The sequence below is a fragment of the Lissotriton vulgaris genome, chromosome 4_1, assembly GCF_964263255.1.
Source record: "Lissotriton vulgaris chromosome 4_1, aLisVul1.2, whole genome shotgun sequence".
NCBI lineage: Eukaryota > Metazoa > Chordata > Amphibia > Caudata > Salamandridae > Lissotriton > Lissotriton vulgaris.
This window is the reverse complement of record NC_141691.1, coordinates 661998644-662021337: the sequence shown is the minus strand read 5'-3', so window position 1 is coordinate 662021337 and position 22694 is coordinate 661998644. Positions and strand designations below refer to the sequence as shown.

The 22694-nt window shown below is 49.3% G+C and overlaps 1 protein-coding gene across 1 annotated transcript in view; it reads left to right on the top strand.

Moving 5' to 3' along the window:
- Positions 1-22694, top strand: part of LOC147722400 (leucine zipper transcription factor-like protein 1) — a 353962-nt gene that overhangs the window by 19832 nt on the left and 311436 nt on the right. Inside the window, exon 2 of the mRNA XM_086964922.1 lies at positions 20940-21064. Coding sequence (XP_086821048.1) covers positions 20940-21064 — 125 coding nt within the window. The remainder of the gene's footprint in view (positions 1-20939; positions 21065-22694) is intronic.

Here is a 22694-nt window from a genome sequence, read left to right as displayed (position 1 = left end):
GACTAGAAAAAGTGCAAATGTGCTGAATAAATCAAAATTTTCATAATTCAAAACATTTTTACAATTTCATAAACAGAGTGTGCTTGTTTTCAGCTTATGAAGCATATATATATGTTTTCGCTCTCTCGCTTTTTTAATGTTTCTATTTTAGAAACTGCTAATATTTATCTGAATCAAACAAGACCAAAATGACAAAAGTCCAACATACACAAGTCAAAACATCACTTTTAAAAGGTTAAGCAGGTTTAGTCCTTAGAAATCAATGGATGCGCTTGTTTAGGACAAAGTACCTGAGATGCATCAAAAATCAAAGGCAAGGCGCAGGGGAGTTGAACTTTTGAAAATTCAGGTGATTCATCGGTTCCGTACTGCAACAGGACAGGTGAGGTGAGGTGTTGGTTCCTTACTGCTAGGCAGGGAGGCGATGCATTGGTTACTTACTGTTGCAGGGCAGGTGATGCGTGGTTTGAGGGCACGATGTGACGGTTCCTGACAGCTGTGCACTGTCGATGAATAAATCGGCGCACAGGAACGATGCCTCAAAAATCCAGTCTCGATGAAGCAGGCACTGCTTTGGAGTCAGAGCGGTGTGTCATGGACTTCTGTGATGTGGTGCTCCAAACTCATGCAGCGCCGGTTCTCTTGACACTAGGCAACGGAAAGCTAGGACTTGCTTTGTAAGCCACAGTTGGTGCGTCAAGTGGGGACCACGCACCGGTGCTGGCAGCGGCAATGTGTCAAGTTTTGCAGTGATGTATCGGTTCAGAATGACACTGGGAGGCAATGCATGGATTTTCTCCTTGAAATCACCAGAATTCACTTCCAAGGGCCCAGGAACTGGATATGGCACCACTTGGCAATTCGGGACTCCCAGCAGAAGAGCCCCGGTTCTGGAAAGTGAAGTCTTTGATGGCCCTGAGACTTCTTAACAGGAGGCAAGCACACTCAAGTCCTCAGCCCTTGGAGAACATTGGAAGTAGGATACAGAAAGCAAAGTCCAGTCATTTCACTCCCAGGACAGAAGCAGCAAGCAGCAGGCCTACACAGCAAAGTGTCAGTCCCTCCTGACAGCTTATCCAGGTCTTCTTCCTGGCAGAATGTCCTCAGTCCAGAAGTGTCCTAAAGATATGGGGTCACAGGTCAAGTACTTGTACCCGTTTTAGTAGGCAAACTTCAAAGGACCGTCTTTGTATGCACACGTCCCTGCCTTTCCCTGTCCTGGCTTTAGACTTACGGCAGGGTGTGGGAGACGGCTTTGCGTGAGGACAGGCACAGCCCTATTCAGATGTCGGTGTCAACTCATCCTACCACTCTAGCTCAGGAAGACCCATCAGCCTGGAGATGGGCCATTGGGATATGCAGGGCACACCTCTGCTCCCTTTATGAGACTGTCTAGAGCAGGGGTACTCATAGTACGGCCCGCGGGCCAGTGGCGGCCCGGCAAGCCTTCCCTGGCGGCCCGCGGACCCCCGAGACATCATAACTGTGTTTCCCGAGTTTTTTTTTTAAAGTGTCTGCAGCAGCGAGAGAGACTCTTGCTGCTTTGTGGGGGCTGCCGGCCGGGCGATCCGAGGAATGGCCAGAGTAAAGCTGCAGGGGCCTAAGGAGAGGTGAAATACAAAGGCATCATTAACATGCAAATGGTCTTTTAATGACCTGTGAAGTGCTCGGGTGCGGCTGTGTGTGTGTGCCCCGGCTGGCGCACAGGCAGGGTGAGGTGACAGAGGGAGTGGGAGGGAAAGGGAGGGGGAGGGGGACAGAGAGGGAGAGAAAGAGTGAGAGGGAGGGAGGGAAGGAGTGAGAGGGAGAGGGAGTGAGAGGGAGAGGGAGTGAGGGGGAGTGAGGGAGTGAGGGAGAGGGAGTGAGGGAGAGGGAGGGAGTGACTGAGGGAGTGAGAAAGAATGAGTGAGTGAGTAGGAGTGAGTGAGTCGGAGTGAGTGAGAGGGAGTGAGTGAGAGTGAGTGAGTGAGTGGGAGTGAGTGAGAGGGAGGGAGTGAGTGAGAGAGAATGAGTAAATGAGTGGGAGCGAGTATTGAGAGGGAGGGACTGAGTGAGTGAGAGGGAGGGAGTGAGTGAGAGGGAGGGAGTGAGTGAGTGAGAGGGAGGGAGTGAGTGAGTGAGAGGGAGTGAGTGAGAGGGAGGGAGGGAGTGAGTGAGAGGGAGGGAGTGAGTGAGAGGGAGGGAGTGAGTGAGATGGAGGGAGTGAGAGGGATGGAGTGAGTGAGAGGGATGGAGTGAGTGAGAGGGATGGAGTGAGTGAGAGGGATGGAGTGAGTGAGAGGGATGGAGTGAGTGAGAGGGAGGGAGTGAGTGAGAGGGAGGGAGTGAGAGGGATGGAGTGAGTGAGAGGGATGGAGTGAGTGAGAGGGAGGGAGTGAGTGAGAGGGATGGAGTGAGTGGGAGGGAGGGAGGGAGTGAGTGAGTGAGTGGGAGTGAGTGGGAGTGAGTGAGTGGGAGTGAGTGAGTGGGAGTGAGTTAGTGGGAGTGAGTGAGTGGGAGTGAGTGAGTGGGAGTGAGTGAGTGGGAGTGAGTGAGAGTGAGTGAGTTAGAGGGAGGGAGCGAGTGAGTTAGAGGGAGGGAGGGAGTGAGTGAGTGAGTGGGAGGGAGTGAGTGAGAGGGAGTGAGTGAGAGGGAGGGAGTGAGTGAGATGGAGTGAGTGAGAGGGATGGAGTGAGTGAGAGGGAGGAGTGAGTGAGAGGGATTGAGTGAGAGGGATGGAGTGAGTGAGAGGGATGGAGTGAGTGAGAGGGATGGAGTGAGTGAGAGGGAGGGAGTGAGTGAGAGGGATGGAGTGAGTGGGAGGGAGGGAGGGAGGGAGTGAGTGAGTGGGAGGGAGTGAGTGAGTGGGATGGAGTGAGTGGGATGGAGTGAGTGGGATGGAGTGAGTGAGAGGGAGTGAGTGAGAGGGAGTGAGTGAGAGGGAGTGAGTGAGTGGGAGTGAGTGAGTGGGAGTGAGTGAGAGGGAGGGAGTGAGTGAGTGAGAGGGAGGGAGTGAGTGAGAGGGAGGGAGTGAGTGAGAGGGAGTGAGTGAGAGGGAGGGAGTGAGTGAGAGGGAGGGAGGGAGTGAGTGAGAGGGAGGGAGTGAGTGAGAGGGAGGGAGTGAGTGAGATGGAGTGAGTGAGAGGGATGGAGTGAGTGAGAGGGAGGGAGTGAGTGAGAGGGAGGGAGTGAGTGAGAGGGATGGAGTGAGTGAGAGGGATGGAGTGAGTGAGAGGGATGGAGTGAGTGAGAGGGATGGAGTGAGTGAGAGGGAGGGAGTGAGTGAGAGGGAGGGAGGGAGTGAGAGGGAGTGAGTGAGAGGGAGGGAGTGAGTGAGATGGAGTGAGTGAGAGGGATGGAGTGAGTGAGAGGGATGGAGTGAGTGAGAGGGATGGAGTGAGTGGGAGGGAGGGAGTGAGTGGGAGGGAGGGAGTGAGTGGGAGGGAGGGAGTGAGTGGGAGGGAGGGAGTGAGTGGGAGTGAGTGAGTGGGATGGAGTGAGAGGGAGTGAGTGAGTGAGAGGGAGTGAGTGAGTGAGAGGGAGTGAGTGAGTGGGAGTGAGTGAGTGGGAGTGAGTGAGAGGGAGGGAGTGAGTGAGTGAGAGGGAGTGAGTGAGAGGGAGGGAGTGAGTGAGAGGGAGTGAGTGAGAGGGAGGGAGTGAGTGAGATGGAGTGAGTGAGAGGGATGGAGTGAGTGAGAGGGATGGAGTGAGTGAGAGGGAGGGAGTGAGTGAGAGGGAGGGAGTGAGTGAGAGGGATGGAGTGAGTGAGTGAGAGGGAGGGAGTGAGTGAGTGAGAGGGAGGGAGTGAGTGAGAGGGAGGGAGGGAGTGAGAGGGAGTGAGTGAGAGGGAGGGAGTGAGTGAGAGGGAGGGAGTGAGTGAGATGGAGTGAGTGAGAGGGATGGAGTGAGTGAGAGGGATGGAGTGAGTGAGAGGGATGGAGTGAGTGAGAGGGATGGAGTGAGTGGGAGGGAGGGAGTGAGTGGGAGGGAGGGAGTGAGTGGGAGTGAGTGAGTGGGATGGAGTGAGAGGGAGTGAGTGAGTGAGAGGGAGTGAGTGAGTGAGAGGGAGTGAGTGAGTGGGAGGGAGGGAGGGAGTGAGTGGGAGGGAGGGAGTGAGTGAGAGGGATGGAGTGAGTGGGAGGGAGTGAGTGAGTGAGTGGGAGTGAGTGAGTGGGAGTGAGTGAGTGGGATGGAGTGAGTGGGATGGAGTGAGTGAGAGGGAGGGAGTGAGTGAGTGGGAGGGAGGGAGTGAGTGGGAGTGAGTGAGTGAATGGGAGTGAGTGAGTGGGAGGGGGGGAGTGGGAGGGAGGGAGTGAGTGAGAGTGAGTGAGAGTGAGAGGGAGGGAGTGAATGGGAGGGAGTGAGAGGGAGGGAGTGAGCGAGTGAGAAAGAGGGAGAGAGTGAGAGTGAATGAGTGGGAGAGGGAGGGAGAGGGAGTGAGTGAGAGTGAGTGGGAGGGAGTGAGTGAGTGAGAGGGAGGGAGGGGGAGGGAGGGAGAGAGAGAGAGGGAGTGAGTGAGAGGGAGAGAGGGAGTGAGTGAGAGGGAGTGAGGGAGTGAGTGAGTGAGTGAGTGAGAGGGAGGGAAAGGGGGTGAGACAGAGAGTGAGTGAGAGGGAGGGAAAGGGAGGGGGACGGAGAGGCAGTGAGAGGGAGGGAGTGAGCGAGTGAGAGAGAGGGAGAGAGTGAGAGTGAATGAGTGAGGGAGGGAGAGGGAGTGAGTGAGACGGAGAGGGAGTGAGACGGACAGGGAGGGAGAGGGAGTGAGATGGAGACAGAGAGGGAGGGAAAGGGAGGGAGTGAAAGGGAGGGAAAGGAAAGGAGACGGAGAGGGAGGGAAAGGGAGGGAAAGGGGGTGAGAGTGAGTGAGAGGGAGGGAAAGGGATGGGGACGGAGAGGGAGTGAGAGAGAGGGAGTGAGAGAGAGGGAGTGAGAGAGAGGGAGTGAGACAGTCGGAGTGAGACAGAGGAAGACAGGAGAGAGGGAGGGTGAGAGGGAGAGAGAGCTAGAGAGAGGGAGGGAGACCGAGAGAGATGTGTGTATGCCGGGACGGCTCAGTGGACGAAGGCGTCCGCTGCAGGGACCTATGATCAACCTCATGGTCAGTTTTGTTGTTGCTCTAGCCCGTCCCCCTCCTCACTGACCCTGCCCCCCCCCACCGATGCGGCCCTCGGACACAAACCAAACTGTAAATTTGGCCCCCGAGAGAAAGTTTGTGAGTACCCATGGTCTAGAGTGAATGCACCACCAACCCAGCTGTCATCCTAACCCAGACATTTATTCAGCAGACAGGCTGAGGCACAGAATGGCTAAAGTAAGAAAATGGCAACTTTGTAAAAGTGGCATTTTTAGATCTGCATTTAAAAACCAACTTTACTAAAAGAAGCATTTTTAAATTGTGAGTCCAGAGACCACAAACTCCCATTTTCTATCAGCTCCCACTTGGAAGATGCTCTTTTAAGGGGTTACAAGGCAGCTCCAATGCTAACCTATGGGAGAAATAGGCCTTGCAGTAGTGAAAAACTAAATTGGCAGTATTTCACTACCAACAAATGTAAAATACAGTAGTGCATGTCTTACCTTTTAATTACACTGCACCCTGCCCATTGCTACCTTAGAGGTGCCGTGCTTGTAATAAAAGTGAAGGTTTGGGCCTGGCAAGTGGGTTTACTTGCTAGGTCAAAATGGAAATTGAAAACTGCACACACAGACAGTGCAGTGGCAGGCCTGAGACATGTTTGTAGGGCTATGTGGGTGGCACAATCGGTGCCTAGTGGCATTTGATTTACAGGCCCTGGGCCCATTCAGTGCACTATACTAGGACTTACTAGTAAATCCAATATGCCTATCATGTAGAAGCCTATTTCCATTACATTTCCATTACCTTTTAGGGAGAGAGCATATGCACTTTACCATGGGTTAGCAGTAGTAAAGAGCGGAGAGTGATAAATCCAACAAAAAGTAGGTCCGAAAAATAGGATAAAGAAGGCAAAAAGTTGGGAAATAACCCTGCAAAAAGGACAAAGTCCAACACATACCATCTATCCAGTGCCTGAAAATTAAATGCTACCAGTAGGCCAGCAGCACGTATTGTGTCACCCACTTAAATTGCACCATAAACATGCCCCAAGCCTGCCATTACAGTCAGAATGCAATCCTTAATTGCCATGTTGACGTGGCTTTTAAAGCCATTTTCCAAGCCTTAAACTCCCCTTTCATTACATATAAGTCACCCCTAAAGTAGGCCCTAGGTAACCCATAGGGCAGGGTGCTATTGCACATATGCTTTTAAGTTTTACATGTCCTGGTAGTGAAAAACTCCTAAATTTGTCTCTTATTACCGTGAGGCCAACCCATCCATTAGGATCACATTGTGGATTCCTTATTGCATTCAATAAGGTGTAATTTCTAATTGGGAGCAGAAAGATGTCATTTCGGATTTTTTATTATAATTTTGAAAATGCCACTTTTAGAAAGTTGACATTTGTCTGCAGTCTGTGCCTGCAGCCTGTCTTGGGTCACATGACTGGATATAGCGGACTGTAAAACTTTGTGAGTTCCATCCAGAGTATTCTGCTGGCAGAATGGGGGGCAGAGCTGAGCACGCCCCACTTACACCTGACCAGCCTGTTCTCTGCCTTAGCACAAAGGGCCTAACAACCCTGTATTGTCACTGCAGCCAACTTGAAGCCAGGGCAGAGGAGTCCGGAAATTCCATGCACTTCAAAAACCTTTCCAGAATCTTCTCCCACCTTCCAGAAAAAGGCCACCAGGGTATACAAATAGGACCTTCAGACCTGCTCTTCAGTTTACTATTGGACCTGTGAAAGGATTCTCAGAGGGATGCCTGCTTCTGTAACCTGCTGTGCACTCTGCCAGAATACTGCTGTACCTAGAAGGACTTCTTTGCTGCCTGGAGTCTGCCTTGAAGCCTCAGGCCAGCTCTGCTGTTGAACCCTGAATCACAACCTGTACCCAGAAGTGATTTCAAGGGCCAGTTTGGTAGTCTCCTGTTCAAAGCTACAGGGACATAAAAGGCTCTCACCATCTTGAACTCACACCTAGACCGAGCCTTAGTAAGTCCTTGACCACAAAAAGGTGACCCTCCAGCCCTGTACCATTGGCTGTGGTGCTAAAGGTGCCCAGATTTCCAAAAACTCAAACTGAGGAGTTGGACCGATTTTGGCCTAAAAGTGCTCTGAGAACCAGGAGACGACGAGGGCCAACCTGCTCACCTTTCCTTCCGAGGTTTGATCTTGTAGCTTCTCCTGCTATGTTCTTCTCCACAACAGTAAATCCATTTCAGCTGTCCTTCGACAAAGGGGTATCCGACCTCAAGGATCTGTCTTCGTCTACCTCTGCCTTGTCCCGCTGGTGGTTTTCGACTTCAATTTCGATGACTAAGTCCGAACGTAGAAATCTTACAGTGGCTTCGACCCAAGGCCATCTCACAACAAAGCTCTCTCCGTTGACTTTTTCTGTAGCCTTGTCCCGATGAACTCAGAACATTTTCTGCAATCATTTTTCCGAGTCTGGATGTAAGCGCTGACCAGGCCCAATCCGCGTCTTGTATCCGAACCACGCTCCATCTTGGTTGGCCTTACATTTCGACTTTGATCCAGACTCCCACTCCAGGAATGTGAACAAATGGTATATTTTGTGCATCTAACTAGTAGGAGTACTTGAGTGAAAAGCCTTTTGGCAAAGGGTTATCCTTGCGTGCAACATTGATAGCTGTCAAGATGTCATTGTCTATTCTCGTGCTGGAACGAGTTATTGAATCCACTGCAGCAGTTTGCACTGTTGCTTTTGTGACTTCATCAGCCAGTGAATTCCCTGCAACGTGTACGCCAACACAATAATGACTGAATGTATGGATAAATTGAGTTGGGCAAGCAGTCTTTCAGCTTTGTCACCTGTTCCCCAAGCATGTTGTACCTTATGGTACACCCTTTCAAATCCCTGTATCCATTCTGTCTTCAGTGGTGTAAATATTCATTATAAGACTGGACACAGTAGTACGCACTCACTGAGTGTGTGGAATCCAGGATCCGTATTTTCCAGTACTAGTATCTGAGCCCTGTGTCCGGCCAACGGGGCAGTGCCGTCACCAAGTGACTGGTTGTAGTTTTTCTCAGGATGGAATTCTCCATCCTGCGTGCACACCTTTACGATAGCCCATGCTGCTGAATATTGAAGCTTTGTCCGTGGTTGATGGTTTAAACTTTAAAGCACTAGTTTTTTAAAAAAAATGTAAAATCCATAACTTCAATTCTACTGATTGGATTTTTGTAGTTTTGGTGTCAAATAATTTATTAAAATGTACTCCATTTCTCTAAATTGGTTTGGGATTTGTCTTTGTTCGGTTTTCACTTTATTCCTGTCTGTGTGCGACATAAATACATTTTTTTTAACTAACTTTATTGAGTAACCTTGGCATCGTGACAATGTAAAAAACATCACAAAAAGGTCTTTTACTTTTTGATCCACTTTTTGATGCTTGTATGAAATCAGTATACAGTGGTACGCATAATATGTGCGGTATAAATACTTTACACATTGCCTCTTAGTTAAGCCTGACTGATTTTTGTGCCAAGCTACCCAGGGTTAAGCACAGGTTAATTTAGTGACATTTTGTGGTTCACCCCGCAAGGAATTGTGGCTGCTGCTTGACTAGGTCTCACTCCTCAGTCAACCAACAACTCAATTTCTCCCATATGACTATAAATGAAACCTTCACAGTCCCTCCGATCTTTCAGTGGTTAAATGTATGCACAATTTAAGCTGACTATAGGTTAAACATAAATATCCTCCTCTTGGTGTCTTTGACTGCTTTAGGCATATGGTCTTCTTTCTAAATGCCAATCTGTGATTAGGATTCTTGGTGCCAACTAGAATTGTCCACCTAATTTAGTGGAAAATACATAATAGAGAAACTTGAAGAGTATTGTTTTAAGTAAAGATGAACGAACGTGAAATTGCAAAATATAGTCTAAAACATGTGAAGCTTTCCAGGGGTCAGATTTAATCTAAAATCAAGTGCGTATTGTGAACCAAAACGCATAGGCAAGAGATTAAAAATAACTAGTCGGAGAGGGAAAGTTGATCATTTCTTTTGCTTCGCAGCCTGTTCAAGAAGAAAGATTGTTTATGGTCTTTGGGGAGGCTTATTCTGGAACTGCTCAAGATGTAACTGTGATCTAATTAGAAAGCTGTTCCTATACCATTTTCTCTGGCGGTGGACTTACTACCTAGTAATACATTAAGAACAGCCCCTTTTGAGGAATATGAGAAGAAGAAAAAGCACTTCTATCACCCAACACAGCTATCTGTGTTAGCACTGTATTATTAACATTACTTTTCTATAAACGTGTGCTGTTAGAAAACGAGTTAGATATGTGATTTGAAATGGAAAGGGTAAATGTGCAGTATATAGGTGTAAATTCAAATCAAATCTTTAACCGAACATCAAGTGGTGTGGAGTTGTAATTGTATCATATACACTACAAACAACATTGAAAACTAAGCACCTTCTGTAAAACAAATGTAATTGTCTAGAGTAATGTTCATTCACTAAGGGAAGTAGAAAGTAGGCATAAACTGGCTGTTAAATTAGCAGTCCAAAAGATGGCAAACATGTCCTGAATTGCAGATGGTGGTAAAAAATAATAATTTGAAAATCAACACTGTGATTAGCCATAAATGATCTAAAGACGTAATGTTGGTGTATGACTAGTGGCTATAGCACCTGCTGACCGGTTCCTGACTGACAGTTATCTAGTCATTGTGCTGTTCTTGTCCTTTTCATGGAGCCAAGTACAAAGCATGCTATTGTAAAGGAAGGTCCAGTATTGGAATATGTCACTTCCCATTGAGGTTTACTAGTCTGCTCTAGCATTTTGTTAGAATGTGTCTCTGGATGGTCACCCTGTTTGGGAATTCTGGGCCAGATGTATCAAGGGTATTCACGATTGCGAACAGGAAAAATCCTTTTGGGATGTATCATCCCAAAAGGCCATTGCAAAATAAGGAATCGCAAAATTTGCGATTCCCTATTTTGCGAATGCATTTAAGGAATCGCAAATTGTGATTCCTTAATTGCAATTTTGCAAGCACCCAAAATTTGTGATCTGGCCTTAAGAAATCACAAATTACCACCAACTTCAAGTTGGTGGTAATTTGCGATTTCCGTGAAAAATTCACTTTTTAGCATTTTCTAAGTGCCATGTGGAGCTCATACATGCCCTTAGGGCATGTATGTGCGCCACATGTGCACACATGCATATTTCAGGGGTGCAACAGGGTGTCTGTCTTTTTGGTACCCTTGAAATTGCAAATGTCTTCCCATTCACTCCTATGGGTCTCTAGGCCCATAGGAATCGCAAATCGCAATTAAGGAATATGTAGGAATCTCAATTATTACTGGGCAACCTATATACATTGCATTTGCGAGTCCTTAACAGCGAATTGGTAAAATTTTCTATTAAGGACTCTCAAACTACAATGATGATGATACATCTGCCAATATGGCTGAGATACCCGCCACCCCCTCTCAACACAATCCCAAAAAGGAAGGGAAACCGGAAACAGTTCTTAAAGTTTTTGGATGTGGGATGGAGTGACCATCCCGGCCGTATTTATTAAAACAAAAGATTAAAACATTAAACGTTTTCATGTTATGTACAATTTCATTATCACATTACGATGTTTGGCTAACCTTAACATAATCTCTAATACAGAGGTTCTCCTAGCCGAACTAGCATCCTACAAAAACATTCTCTAAGAACACTGAAATTGTACATCCTAACGTTTAAGGGCCGACGGCAAGATCATAACCGGTGTCAAGATCCCTAACCAGACTTACCCCTCCCACTTAGGAGGGGCGATGGCACAGGGGCTTACCCAAGTGCAACTACTAACAATTTCCCTTGACTTGACGGGGGCCCTTAAGACTCGACGCCATTTAAAGGTCGTTCGAACACTTGTGTGTGGTATCTAGAAGGTATCGTTGACCTCTCCCCACCCCACACAACTTACCGCATCTGCCGTCGCAGATGACACTGGCCCCGGGAAATTCCCCAGGAGGGGGCTGTAACCCCTCCTACAAAGGAAGGGGCCTTGACCGCCTTTCCTTTACTTCCGGCGACCCGCCCTTAGACGGGACCGCCTCCCCACTGAGGGGCCAATGGCCACCTCTCCCGAGCGCTCCCATCCGTGTTGGGTGACGCCCACTCATAGGGATCTACCAATTAGTGCTCACCGATCATGACCTTACCGCCTACCAAAATTAAATACGACAATTCTTAAACCTATGAAAACATTGGCCGCTACGACCGAAAGAACATGCTAGAAATGCAACACTACATCAAATCATTTTAATCGTAACAACCTAAACGATAAACCATCCTTTATTATGATTCACCACAAACTGATACTGTTATAGCCTGTAAACGAAATGGAAAAACAAACTCATCAATTCACTTTATTGCACAACAACTTTGCTGTCCTCAGGGGCTGGTGGGTGGGTCAAAATTGGCTCTTCGTTCCGTCCCGAGCTCACGTGTAGCGAGGAGGTGCAGCTTCGGAGCACAAGAACAAGAGGACGTCTTCTGGTCTTGCGCCTTCTTTTATCCCTCTTCAGGGCGGGCGAAAACCCGCCCCTGCTCGCCCCGAGGGCGTGGCTGGCTGCGTCGGTGTCTAGGCCAGCCCACTCTAGGGCGGGAAAAAGCGCGCCCCGGCTACGCCGCTTCGGGCATACCAGCCGTGACGCGCCTCCCGCCCAAAAATGGCTTCCCGGGGGGGATCGAGGCACTCATCCATACGTTCGGGGGGACCGAGTGGTCGCCCCTTTCCATATGGCTGAGATACCCGCCACCCCCTCTCAACACAATCCCAAAAAGGAAGGGAAACCGGAAACAGTTCTTAAAGTTTTTGGATGTGGGATGGAGTGACCATCCCGGCCGTATTTATTAAAACAAAAGATTAAAACATTAAACGTTTTCATGTTATGTACAATTTCATTATCACATTACGATGTTTGGCTAACCTTAACATAATCTCTAATACAGAGGTTCTCCTAGCCGAACTAGCATCCTACAAAAACATTCTCTAAGAACACTGAAATTGTACATCCTAACGTTTAAGGGCCGACGGCAAGATCATAACCGGTGTCAAGATCCCTAACCAGACTTACCCCTCCCACTTAGGAGGGGCGATGGCACAGGGGCTTACCCAAGTGCAACTACTAACAATTTCCCTTGACTTGACGGGGGCCCTTAAGACTCGACGCCATTTAAAGGTCGTTCGAACACTTGTGTGTGGTATCTAGAAGGTATCGTTGACCTCTCCCCACCCCACACAACTTACCGCATCTGCCGTCGCAGATGACACTGGCCCCGGGAAATTCCCCAGGAGGGGGCTGTAACCCCTCCTACAAAGGAAGGGGCCTTGACCGCCTTTCCTTTACTTCCGGCGACCCGCCCTTAGACGGGACCGCCTCCCCACTGAGGGGCCAATGGCCACCTCTCCCGAGCGCTCCCATCCGTGTTGGGTGACGCCCACTCATAGGGATCTACCAATTAGTGCTCACCGATCATGACCTTACCGCCACAGGTCCGGATAGTTGACCGGCTATCCGGACCCCCCACAAAAACTCCTACCTAAAGGTCATGCTTTAAAGATTTTAACCAGGCTAGGAAGTCTCCTATGAGTAACTCATTCCCTGCCCTCGACAAATGCACACCATCCCCCAGATACATGCTGTCATCATTAATACAATTATGCGAGATTGAATGCAATGTCTTGGAACGGAACAACCTACTCACTTTGTTATTCAATTTTCTAACGGAGTGATTCAAAGCAGGGATCGAGATAGCCCCCCGCCACACTTTTCGTGGGATCACATGAGACCACGCAATTAGGCACCCCGGAACTCTCCTTGCTAACCAACTTACCGTGGACAGCATAGCCTCCAGGAGCAGTCGTCTACCGGTGGTGACCAAATCATTGCCCCCCAAATGCACTATGACTATGGACGGCGGTGACCTCATCCGCTCTAACAGGCCCTCAAAATATTCCTGAAACTGGTCAATACAGAGACCGCCCCTTCCGTAGAAGGACACTCTGTACCCGTATTCCCCAGCTACGTGAATCATGTCACCTGCTTTGAATACGTCTGCGGCCCGTCTCACGTATGAGTGGCCCACGACCCACACCTCCTTCTTCACAGCCGGTGACGTGCGACCGCTGGCCTGGTGTTGGGTCGACTGCTCAGTCTGCCCTGCCGCGTAGGCTTGCGCAACTGAAAACAAACAAAAGACAAGAGGCGTGAGTACATGAATACAGCTTCACAACATGTGCAATCGCACGTACCTCTTATAACAATTGGAGGACCAGCGCCCCACACGTTTCACTTGTTCTACATTAAGACCCCTGGCTGTTGCTTCAGTGGCAGCCCCTATACGAAAGGAGTGGGTCCCAAATTCGCCCGGGTCCAAGCCCGCTGCGGCAATGGCCATTGCAAGCACCCGTTGAAACTGAAACCTCGTCAGCGGGGTGGCGTCTGCATGCCTCAACAATGTCCCCCCCCATGATGCCACTCTCCGTGCTAGGTAATCTTCTAAGCACTGTACCGGACACATGGATGACTCGGGGTTCCTGCGAATGATCGTACAGTCCCCCCTCCCATCTTGGTCGGTCTTAGACCGGAGAAAGGAGACAATCATCGCGTCCCCCCTGACCTGAACGTGTTCTCTGCACAGGCCCCCCGACACATCCTGTTTGTTCCTTGCAACCAGCTCACTAACTCTCATAGCCCCGTGAAACGCCAGCGTAAATGCAGAACGGAACAAACAGGTCTCGAAAGGGGACGAGCATGTGTTCGGGAGTGTGGCCAGTAACAGGGACAACCTGTCTAGACCTATCGGTCGACTCACGTCTACTCTGCGACCCTCTAGGCGTTGCCACCCACGCAGCGCTTTCTGTACTGTGAAAGACGCTGTTGGGTCCAGGATGCCATGGGCCCTGGCAACAAAGGAAATGGCGGCACGATGCCTTTGGGCCGTAGCCACCGATTTCCCAGCCCTGTGTAAAGACATAAGAAAGAGTACTACCCACTCTTCCTGACCCCAAAGACCCCCTCTCTCTGCCCCCAAAAAGGCTAAATAGGCCCGGAACGCCCCTTCATATGCCTTCCTTGTCCTGGGTGCTAGACTCTCTCCCACGAGGTGACGAAGTTCGGGGCACCGAGAGACCAAAGAGCTTCGGGGAAGGGTGCCGGCTCCGGGTCCGCTGAAGGGAGGAAACCCGAGAAAGCCTGCATGTGAAAACGAGACAGTGCGTCAGCGGCCTGATTCATCACTCCCGGGACATGTTTTGCTCTGAAAACCACGTTCAGTTGCATACACAATAGGACAATTTCCTTGAGCAGCCTCAAAATCAATTTACAATGGGCTGACTGACTGTTGATGCATTCTACTACGGTCATATTGTCGGACCAAAAAACGACAGAATGATCTCTGAAACCTTCTGGCCAGGTTCTCAGGGCCACGAGAATGGGGAATAATTCAAGGAAAGCGATATTACTCGTTAGCCCCTTCTCGTGCCACCATAGGGGCCATCTTTGAGCAGACCAGTTCGTGCCGAAGATGGCGCCGAAACCTATGCTTCCTGCTGAATCCGTCCATAGCCCAAGCTCTTCCGAGGACACGGCTGGCTTGTTCCAGACGACTCGGCCATTGAAGTCCGCCAGGAATGCTAACCATATCCGCATGTCCTGGCGGACCTCAGCCGATAACCTCGTGCGATGATGACCCTCCTTTAGGCCAACCATCGCTTGGGCAATGGAGCGGGAAAAAGGGCGAGCCATTGGGATTACTCTTAAGGCAAAATTCAACTTCCCCACTAACTGTTGCAACTGATGCAGTGTAACCTTGGGCGTATTTAAACATAGTCGGAGGGCTGACCTGGATTTCAACACTTTGCTGGCTGGTAAACGGAAACACCCCTCCCTTGAGTCCAACTCGATCCCCAAAAACTCGAGGCAAGTCGTGGGACCCATAGTTTTACCCGGTGCCAACGGCACGCCAAAATGACCCATCAACACACAGAATTCATCTAAGGCCTGGGCACACTCGGGGTTTCCGGCGGGGCCAAGGAACAAAAAGTCGTCAAGGTAGTGCATTACATTTCGAAAACCCGTCTTCCTAGTGAACACCCATTGCAGGAAAGTACTGAATTGCTCAAAATAAGCACATGAAATAGAGCATCCCATTGGCATACACCTATCCATGTAAAATGATCCCTGAAACCCGAATCCCAAAAGACGCTGATCGTCTGGGTGTACCGGGAGCAACCGGAACGCTGACTCGATATCTGATTTCGCCATCAACGTCCCGGGCCCCAGGCGATTCAAGATGGCTACTGCCTCATCAAATGATGCGTATCGCACCGAACAAACTTCAGGGTCAATTGCGTCGTTTACCGAAAGGCCGTGTGGAGCAGACAGATTATGGATCAGACGAAACTCTCCTGGGTCCTTCTTGGGGACCACCCCTAACGGAGAACAAACAAAATCCGGTACTGGGGGTACACTAAACGGGCCGGCAACCCGCCCCCGGTTAACCTCCTTCTGAATTTTTTCCTGCACCACAGATGAATGTTGTAAGACGGAAAGCTGATTCTTGCAAATCCCTACACCCTGAAAGTCCCCCACCGGGATGCGGAAACCATGTGTAAAACCGTTCCGCAGCACCCCGGCAGAAGCACGATCCGGGTAATCGCTGAGCCAGGGGATCATTGCCAAGGTATCAATCGGGGTTGGTAAAGGCGCCCCTCGGACTACATTAGACCTGTTTGGCGCCTCCCTTACCCCCATTCTCACCCGTTCTGGCTCTGCACGATGACTCAGGATGGGATGACCCACACGTACCACATTCGTGTCTAAATTTACAGGACCCCGGAGGCCTGGTACATTTCCCTCTGTTGAAGTTATAACAGATACCCTTTCTCCCGGTATTACCTGCGGGCCTCGACTGGTCGTCGGTGCTCGTACTCGGTCGAAAGGGCGACCCCACATTTTGGCGGGAGTGATCAACAACATTGCTCCCGACCAATGGCATTCTTAACATTCCCGATTCCTTCATTTTATCCCACGTTAAAGAATCGTAACAATCCCAGGTCAAACTCTTGTTATGTTCCTTTTCTTTCCTGAACAGATTATCATAACAAAACCAGTGGTTACCTTGATACGCCGTCGAGTAACCCATAATTCGTGATTGATAAACGGGAAACTCAGGAAGCAACTCGGGCCTGCGTTCCCCCAAAATCGATGTAAAAATACCCCAGGCATTGCCCCAGTTGCCAATGTTCTCATTTACCTTAAAGGCGGCCATTTTTGCGCGCCAAACACTCGGATGCATTAGGTCCTTCTGACTTTTTACATGCTCCACATCATAATGATCAACAAGCAAGGAAAAATTATTCACGTATTCCCCTGCCCAGATCTTTTCCTTCATGGCTAAAGGCACATGTTGTCCCAATCTCTCTCTACGAGAGGGTGCTGACTCGTCCCGTGCAATCGGCAATGGCCGCTTACCTGAACCGGACGCAGCTTCTGCCGCTTGCGGCTTGTCTGTCCCTGCCAACGGTGCAGCCACTCTAGCTGCCTCCTTCTTCTCACGAAGCCCCTTTATTAGCGCCTGTGCCTCGGCAGCCGTGGCGCCATCACTGCTATCCCCCAACCAAGCTGCCAGCTGTGCTGCCAGCTCGGGGGGCATATCTTCCTTAGGTGTCGGGGTGATGACAACGGGGATTGGATTCCCTTCGATCGGTACTGGGGTCGGCGCCTCGAGCGGGGCAGAGGGAGCCGGGACATCTCCCCCGGCTGGAACCCTTCTCGGCCTCTTAGGTCTCCCTCCAGCCGGTGGTTGGCCCGATCCTTCTTCCCCGTCTCGCTCCGCCAGCCGCTTCTTTATGTCGGACATATCCTTAAAGAGGGCCCGAACCATCTGCTCAGTCGTCATTCTCTTTGCGCCTTTCTTGGGCATCTCTATGACGAAGTATCTAGAAGATAAAGAAAAAAGATTAAAACGCTCAAAATTGGCTCTTCGTTCCGTCCCGAGCTCACGTGTAGCGAGGAGGTGCAGCTTCGGAGCACAAGAACAAGAGGACGTCTTCTGGTCTTGCGCCTTCTTTTATCCCTCTTCAGGGCGGGCGAAAACCCGCCCCTGCTCGCCCCGAGGGCGTGGCTGGCTGCGTCGGTGTCTAGGCCAGCCCACTCTAGGGCGGGAAAAAGCGCGCCCCGGCTACGCCGCTTCGGGCATACCAGCCGTGACGCGCCTCCCGCCCAAAAATGGCTTCCCGGGGGGGATCGAGGCACTCATCCATACGTTCGGGGGGACCGAGTGGTCGCCCCTTTCCATATGTCTCTATTGCTATGACAAGCATGACATCCCTGAGTGAAATATAAATAAATACTCCCAGAAGGAAAGCGCTGACTAAGCAACAACAAAGTACTTCCAGTTAGAATTTTGAAATGTCATTATTTCTGCTCGTGCCCAGTTTACACACCAAGCTTTGTTGGGGTAAATTTGGAAGCCGTTTGATTTCTCAATGTAAAAAATGCGTCTTTGAGTTGGGTCCGTTATTTTTACTCTGAGGTATAAACACATTTTTAGGTCTCGCCTGGCGTTAGCAGCGCACATGCACTGCTTTCGCCTTGTAAGGGTTTCTTGGAATCAATACAATTCCAGAAGCTCGCTTTCTGCTCTGCCCGTGTTTTGCATTGGTGCACATCATTTTGCATCACCAATTATGCAAAACCGGGTGTTATGATTGTCCAGGAGGGTTTTAAGTCCCTCCTGGCTACCATCCTGTCCGCTTATGGCCCCGCCCACCGGGATTGCATCTTTTATCGGCGGCGGGAGACAGTGTCTCCTAATTAGCCGCTACGCACTTTTTTGTTCTCATTCGGCTTTGGCAAAGGCAGCCTGGTGTTTATTTTTGCATCGCACTTTCACTTAAAGTGAAAGCGCAATGCAATTATAAACAGGCAGCTGCCTTTGCACAATGCCGAGAGCTTGTTTTTTAAAATTGTCGCCTCTTCTGGTCCATGTCGGGAAAAAGACCGGTCTGCCTTTGTCCCAGGAGCTTCCCTGCCACAGAAAGCTTAAAGAGCTTTTTAGCACGTTTTTGCGACGTGGTCCCTCCTCACCACCACTGAGGGTGAACAGGAAGTGCAGGAATGCTGGGGGACGTAGTCCCACCCCAGCCGCAGGCACGTTTATGCCTGTGGAGCTATAAGCGCTTTTAATCGTGTTGTTGCGGCATACCCCCTTTGTTTCCTGTGCCATTGGAACCTTTAATCGATTTTAATTGCGTTGGTGCGGCATGCCCCCTCCTATCTGCCACCGAGGGCAAACCGGAAGTGCAGGAATGATCAGGGGTTTAGTTCCACCGCAGACGTAAGCAAGTTTGTATTCAGTAATCAGAGTCACAACACCAAGACTCACTGCGTCGGCCAGAGTGGTCTGTTCACGGTCCCATAGAGCACCGGGACACCTACCTACTACTGACTCTGTGCAGCTGAGCTGGTCTGAGCGAACTTGATGTGCAGCAGGCGGCTAGCCACCAGAGAGGCGAGCACATCCTTGGAACTGCTACTGCTCTCGTACTGGCCACCCATGGCCCAGTCGCTGCAATTGAATCATTTTATCAAGTAGGTGTGTGCCTAGTCCTGGAGTCAGTGAGGGGCATTCACTGAGTTGTGGGTAATATTAAAATTCCAAATATGTGCTTGGCTTTCCGGTTTTCTCCTCCAAAGTTTCCACGCATACACAAAGTCACTCCCCCGACCCGCACTCACAGACTTCCTGCCCATAACGCTGCAAGTCACAGACCACTAGTATAACACATGGCACAGCACCTTTCTCAGGCCAGCGGGCTAAAATAATCATGCTGCACTGTGCAGCTGTTAACAGAGACAGCAGAGTCAGTCAACCTCTCCTGTGCAGGCAGGCAACATGCTCTGCATGCAAACATGTGTTTGGAGCCTGCCAGTGCCTATTAATTTGTGCATGATTGATTAAAGGAGCGGTTGCTGGTGGTTGAAGGGATCCAAGCCGGTGTCTAAATCTAATGTGAATGCAATTTCTCTCTTTTCAGTGTGTTATGTGTTTCATTTTAAGACAGATGACATGGCATACCCTAAAAAACCTGGCCGATCAGAACATAGAGCAGCTCTAAATTAGGTTTGTTTGCAGCAATTCCATCCCGGATATAATCCTTCGCCTCCGGGCCAAAAGTGGAAGGATCATTCCCCACAGCATATATGGTATGTGCAGCAAAGTGGAGACAGGGCCCTGCACATAGCATGCTCCTCCCCTTTAATGTATAGAGGTCTTTGCTGCAGATTGTGTCAACCAGGGAAAGTGCACCCGTTATAGAACTAGAGATCCGAATCGACCACTGATCCAGCTTCAGGGACAGATATTTGTACTTTTACACTGTTTGTTATAGCGCCACACACTGCGACTTCTGGGTACTTGACTAAACACCATGGTTTATGCTGAAAAATCACACTCAATCTGAGGACTGACCCATGTGACAGCTGTGCCGCAGTCACACTCTTATTCTGAGGCATAATCATGCGAAACCAAGTGGAATAGCTCTGTTTTCACAAGTCCCTTAAGCATAAGGTAGCTCAGTGGGTTCAGGCCGAAGATGTGGTTTTAGACGTACCACTTCTAGAAGCTCCCGAGCCCATTCAGAGCCCTCCAGAACCATCTCCAGTCACCTTCATAAACTTATTAATCATGCGCGCCCCTGTATTCTCTGCTTGTGCCTGGACAACATGTCTCAACATAGCCGCTATTTCCTGCTGTTCTTTTCTCCTAACACCTACATATCGACGTATGTTTCCGTTTCGATTTGATGTCAAGGCTGTTACTTTTACAACCCTTTTGCTTATCGTTTCAAATATCTTCTAGGCATTAATAATGACTTAGAAAATGACACCTCTCGGTGTCCGTGGCTGTACTTAAGGTATTTGAAAATTCGGATCACGTTGCAAGTCCAGTACGATACAAATGGGCCGAACAAAGTTGATTTACATTGAGTGCACTGGCCTTTTTGCACTAATATGTGCACTCATGAACAGAAATATGACGTCATGCACCTGTACTTGGTCTAAATGTTAGTGCTAAACTCTGCTGGTACGAGGGCAATCTATGTAAGCAAAACTACATTACTGACTGTGAGCCAGCGGACCATAGCTGCAGATTCTGTCCTCTCAATTTGACTGCTTTGTCTGATTGTGGACAAGTTATCCCATTTCCTTATGACTACATTTTTTATCTGCAAACATAAAACTTGCTTCAGAATGAACTAAATGTCAGCTTTAGTTTATAGATAAACTAGACCTTTCTTTCGTATTATTGTCAACCTAAGCACTTTATTATCATCTCACAGTATTAAGCAGCTCATTAAATCATCGTGGGCATCGAACAGGCGTCTCCCCTTAGCAGGAAATATAACTTGCAACCTTCAAGTTGCAATCGAATCTCTACAGAAGGCATACAAACGTGGTAAATTTCGCATTTGCGAGATTTTGAGTTACTGGCATTAAAAATGGCAATGCCTTTTATTTATATATTTAAAAAACCTGCAATAATAAAATGCATTGTCATTTACAATGCCAATAGGTCAAAGTTTTGAAAATGCAAGACCTATTGCATTGCAAATGCTTGCTTTTTAACGTAAGGCTGTCTCTTGAAAGCCAGTGCTTTTGTTATGATATGTATTTGTATGAAGTGGTGTTGCAGCATAGATTGTCATTTTTTATGTAGTGTTTGTCTTTTCTAGTATTAGACCTAAGAGAAAGAAGTGATCAACCTCCTTTGTTCATTGTGTTAGAAATCACATATTTTGCCTTTTTTAACCATTTTCCTTTCTTCTGCTTTCTGTAGGCTGAATTTGGTCTGAATGAGCACCACCAGAATGAGGTCATTAACTACATGCGCTTTGCACGCTCGAAAAGAGCTTTGCGGCTAAAAACGGTGAACTCCTGCTTCCAGGACTTGAAGGATAGCAGGTAGAGTGCTCACTTTCTCTCCTAGGAGCTAGATAGAGCTGATGACGTTCACACCCCACCCCTATTTTGTGAATAAATGTTCATTATGTCCCCTGTTTAATGTGTCAGTGATTGTTGTTTAAGTCCTTAATTTTCAACCTTTCTAGTGTATTTTAAAATTTAGGACACGATAAAATGACTTTATTGACAATATCTTCAAAGTTGTTCTTAATCAAAACGAATGTTAAGTTGCTGTGTGCTAAATTGAATAATGCAGTTTTTTATATGGAACATGACCCTAAACTTTGTTTCAAATCTATTTTTCAAACGTTTCTAAACTGCAATTTTTGACTCCTTTGCTGTGTCGAGTCTCTTTATGTATGCTTGGTGCAGTAAAGGCTAGTGAATTACTTCATATTTGGAACATTGCTTTCATAGGTATAACCATTTTCTTTCTTGATAGTTAACTTTAAAGAATGTCCGAAACTGGTAAACACTCTATAGATATCGTGATGTGAGTTGCTGCTTGATAGATGACCATGTGCAGCTACTTTCAGATAAAAGCCCCAGCCTTGGCAGAAAATGCTAATATATCACTAGTGGGTTCAAATAATGAAGGAAATTAAACCTTTGCAGAGATCGGTATTTCAAACAATTCGAGTTAAAAATAACAATGTATTCAAAGCATTTTAAAGAAGAAACAATTTTGTAAAACATAATAAAATTATCAATGTATTTTTTTTGGGTTTAAAACTCTTTTATTAATTTGAAAACAAAGAGAAAAGAGCAACAACACCTGGAAATAGGCAGCATTAGTCAGGCAAAAGTACAGTGTATACAACGGTGGTCAACATCAGGGGTGGGCAAAAACTCTACTCTGCCAGGGTAATGGATAAAGCCAGCCACCCCTACTCCCCGGCCCAGACCCTGTTTCTGAATTCAGCCAGGCCGGGGAGAGCCTCCCTGTGCCCCAGTCGACCCCCGTCCCCAGCGCCCGGACCCTCGCTGGCTTGCAGGGCGGGGGGCTTCCGCACCCCGGTCCCAGCTTCAGAACCCTAGCCAGAAAGGGGAGAGCCTCCCCGGGCCCCGGCAGACCCTTGTCACCAGTGCCCGGACCCTCGGCTGGCTACCAGAATGCCAGGGCTCCCGCAGCCTGGTACCTTGGAACGCAGCACAGGACTTTGGAACGCAGCACTAGCCCCGGGCCCGGTCCCAGCTTCCGAACCATAGCCAGGCCGGGGAGAGCTTCCTGGGGACCCGGTGGACCTCCGTCCCCAGTGCCCGACCCTCTGATGGCTTGCAGGATGGGGGCTCACGCACCATGGGGCCCGCCGGACGGAGCTCAAGCCCCGGGCACGGTCCCAGCTTCCGAACTCTAGCCAGGCCGGAGAGAGCCTCCCCGGGACCCGGTGGGCCCCCGTCCCCAGCGCCTGGACACTCTGATGGCTTGCAGGATGGGGGGCTCACACACCCCGGGGCCTGCCGGACGGAGCTCAAGCCCCCGTGCCCAGCTTCCGAACCCTAGCCAGGCTGGGGAGAGCCTCCCTAGGCCACGATGAACGCCCGGACCCTCGGCTCGCTTGCAGGAAAGGGGAGGCTCCAGCAACCACATGGCCGGACGGAGATTAAGACCCGGGCCCAGCTTCTGAAC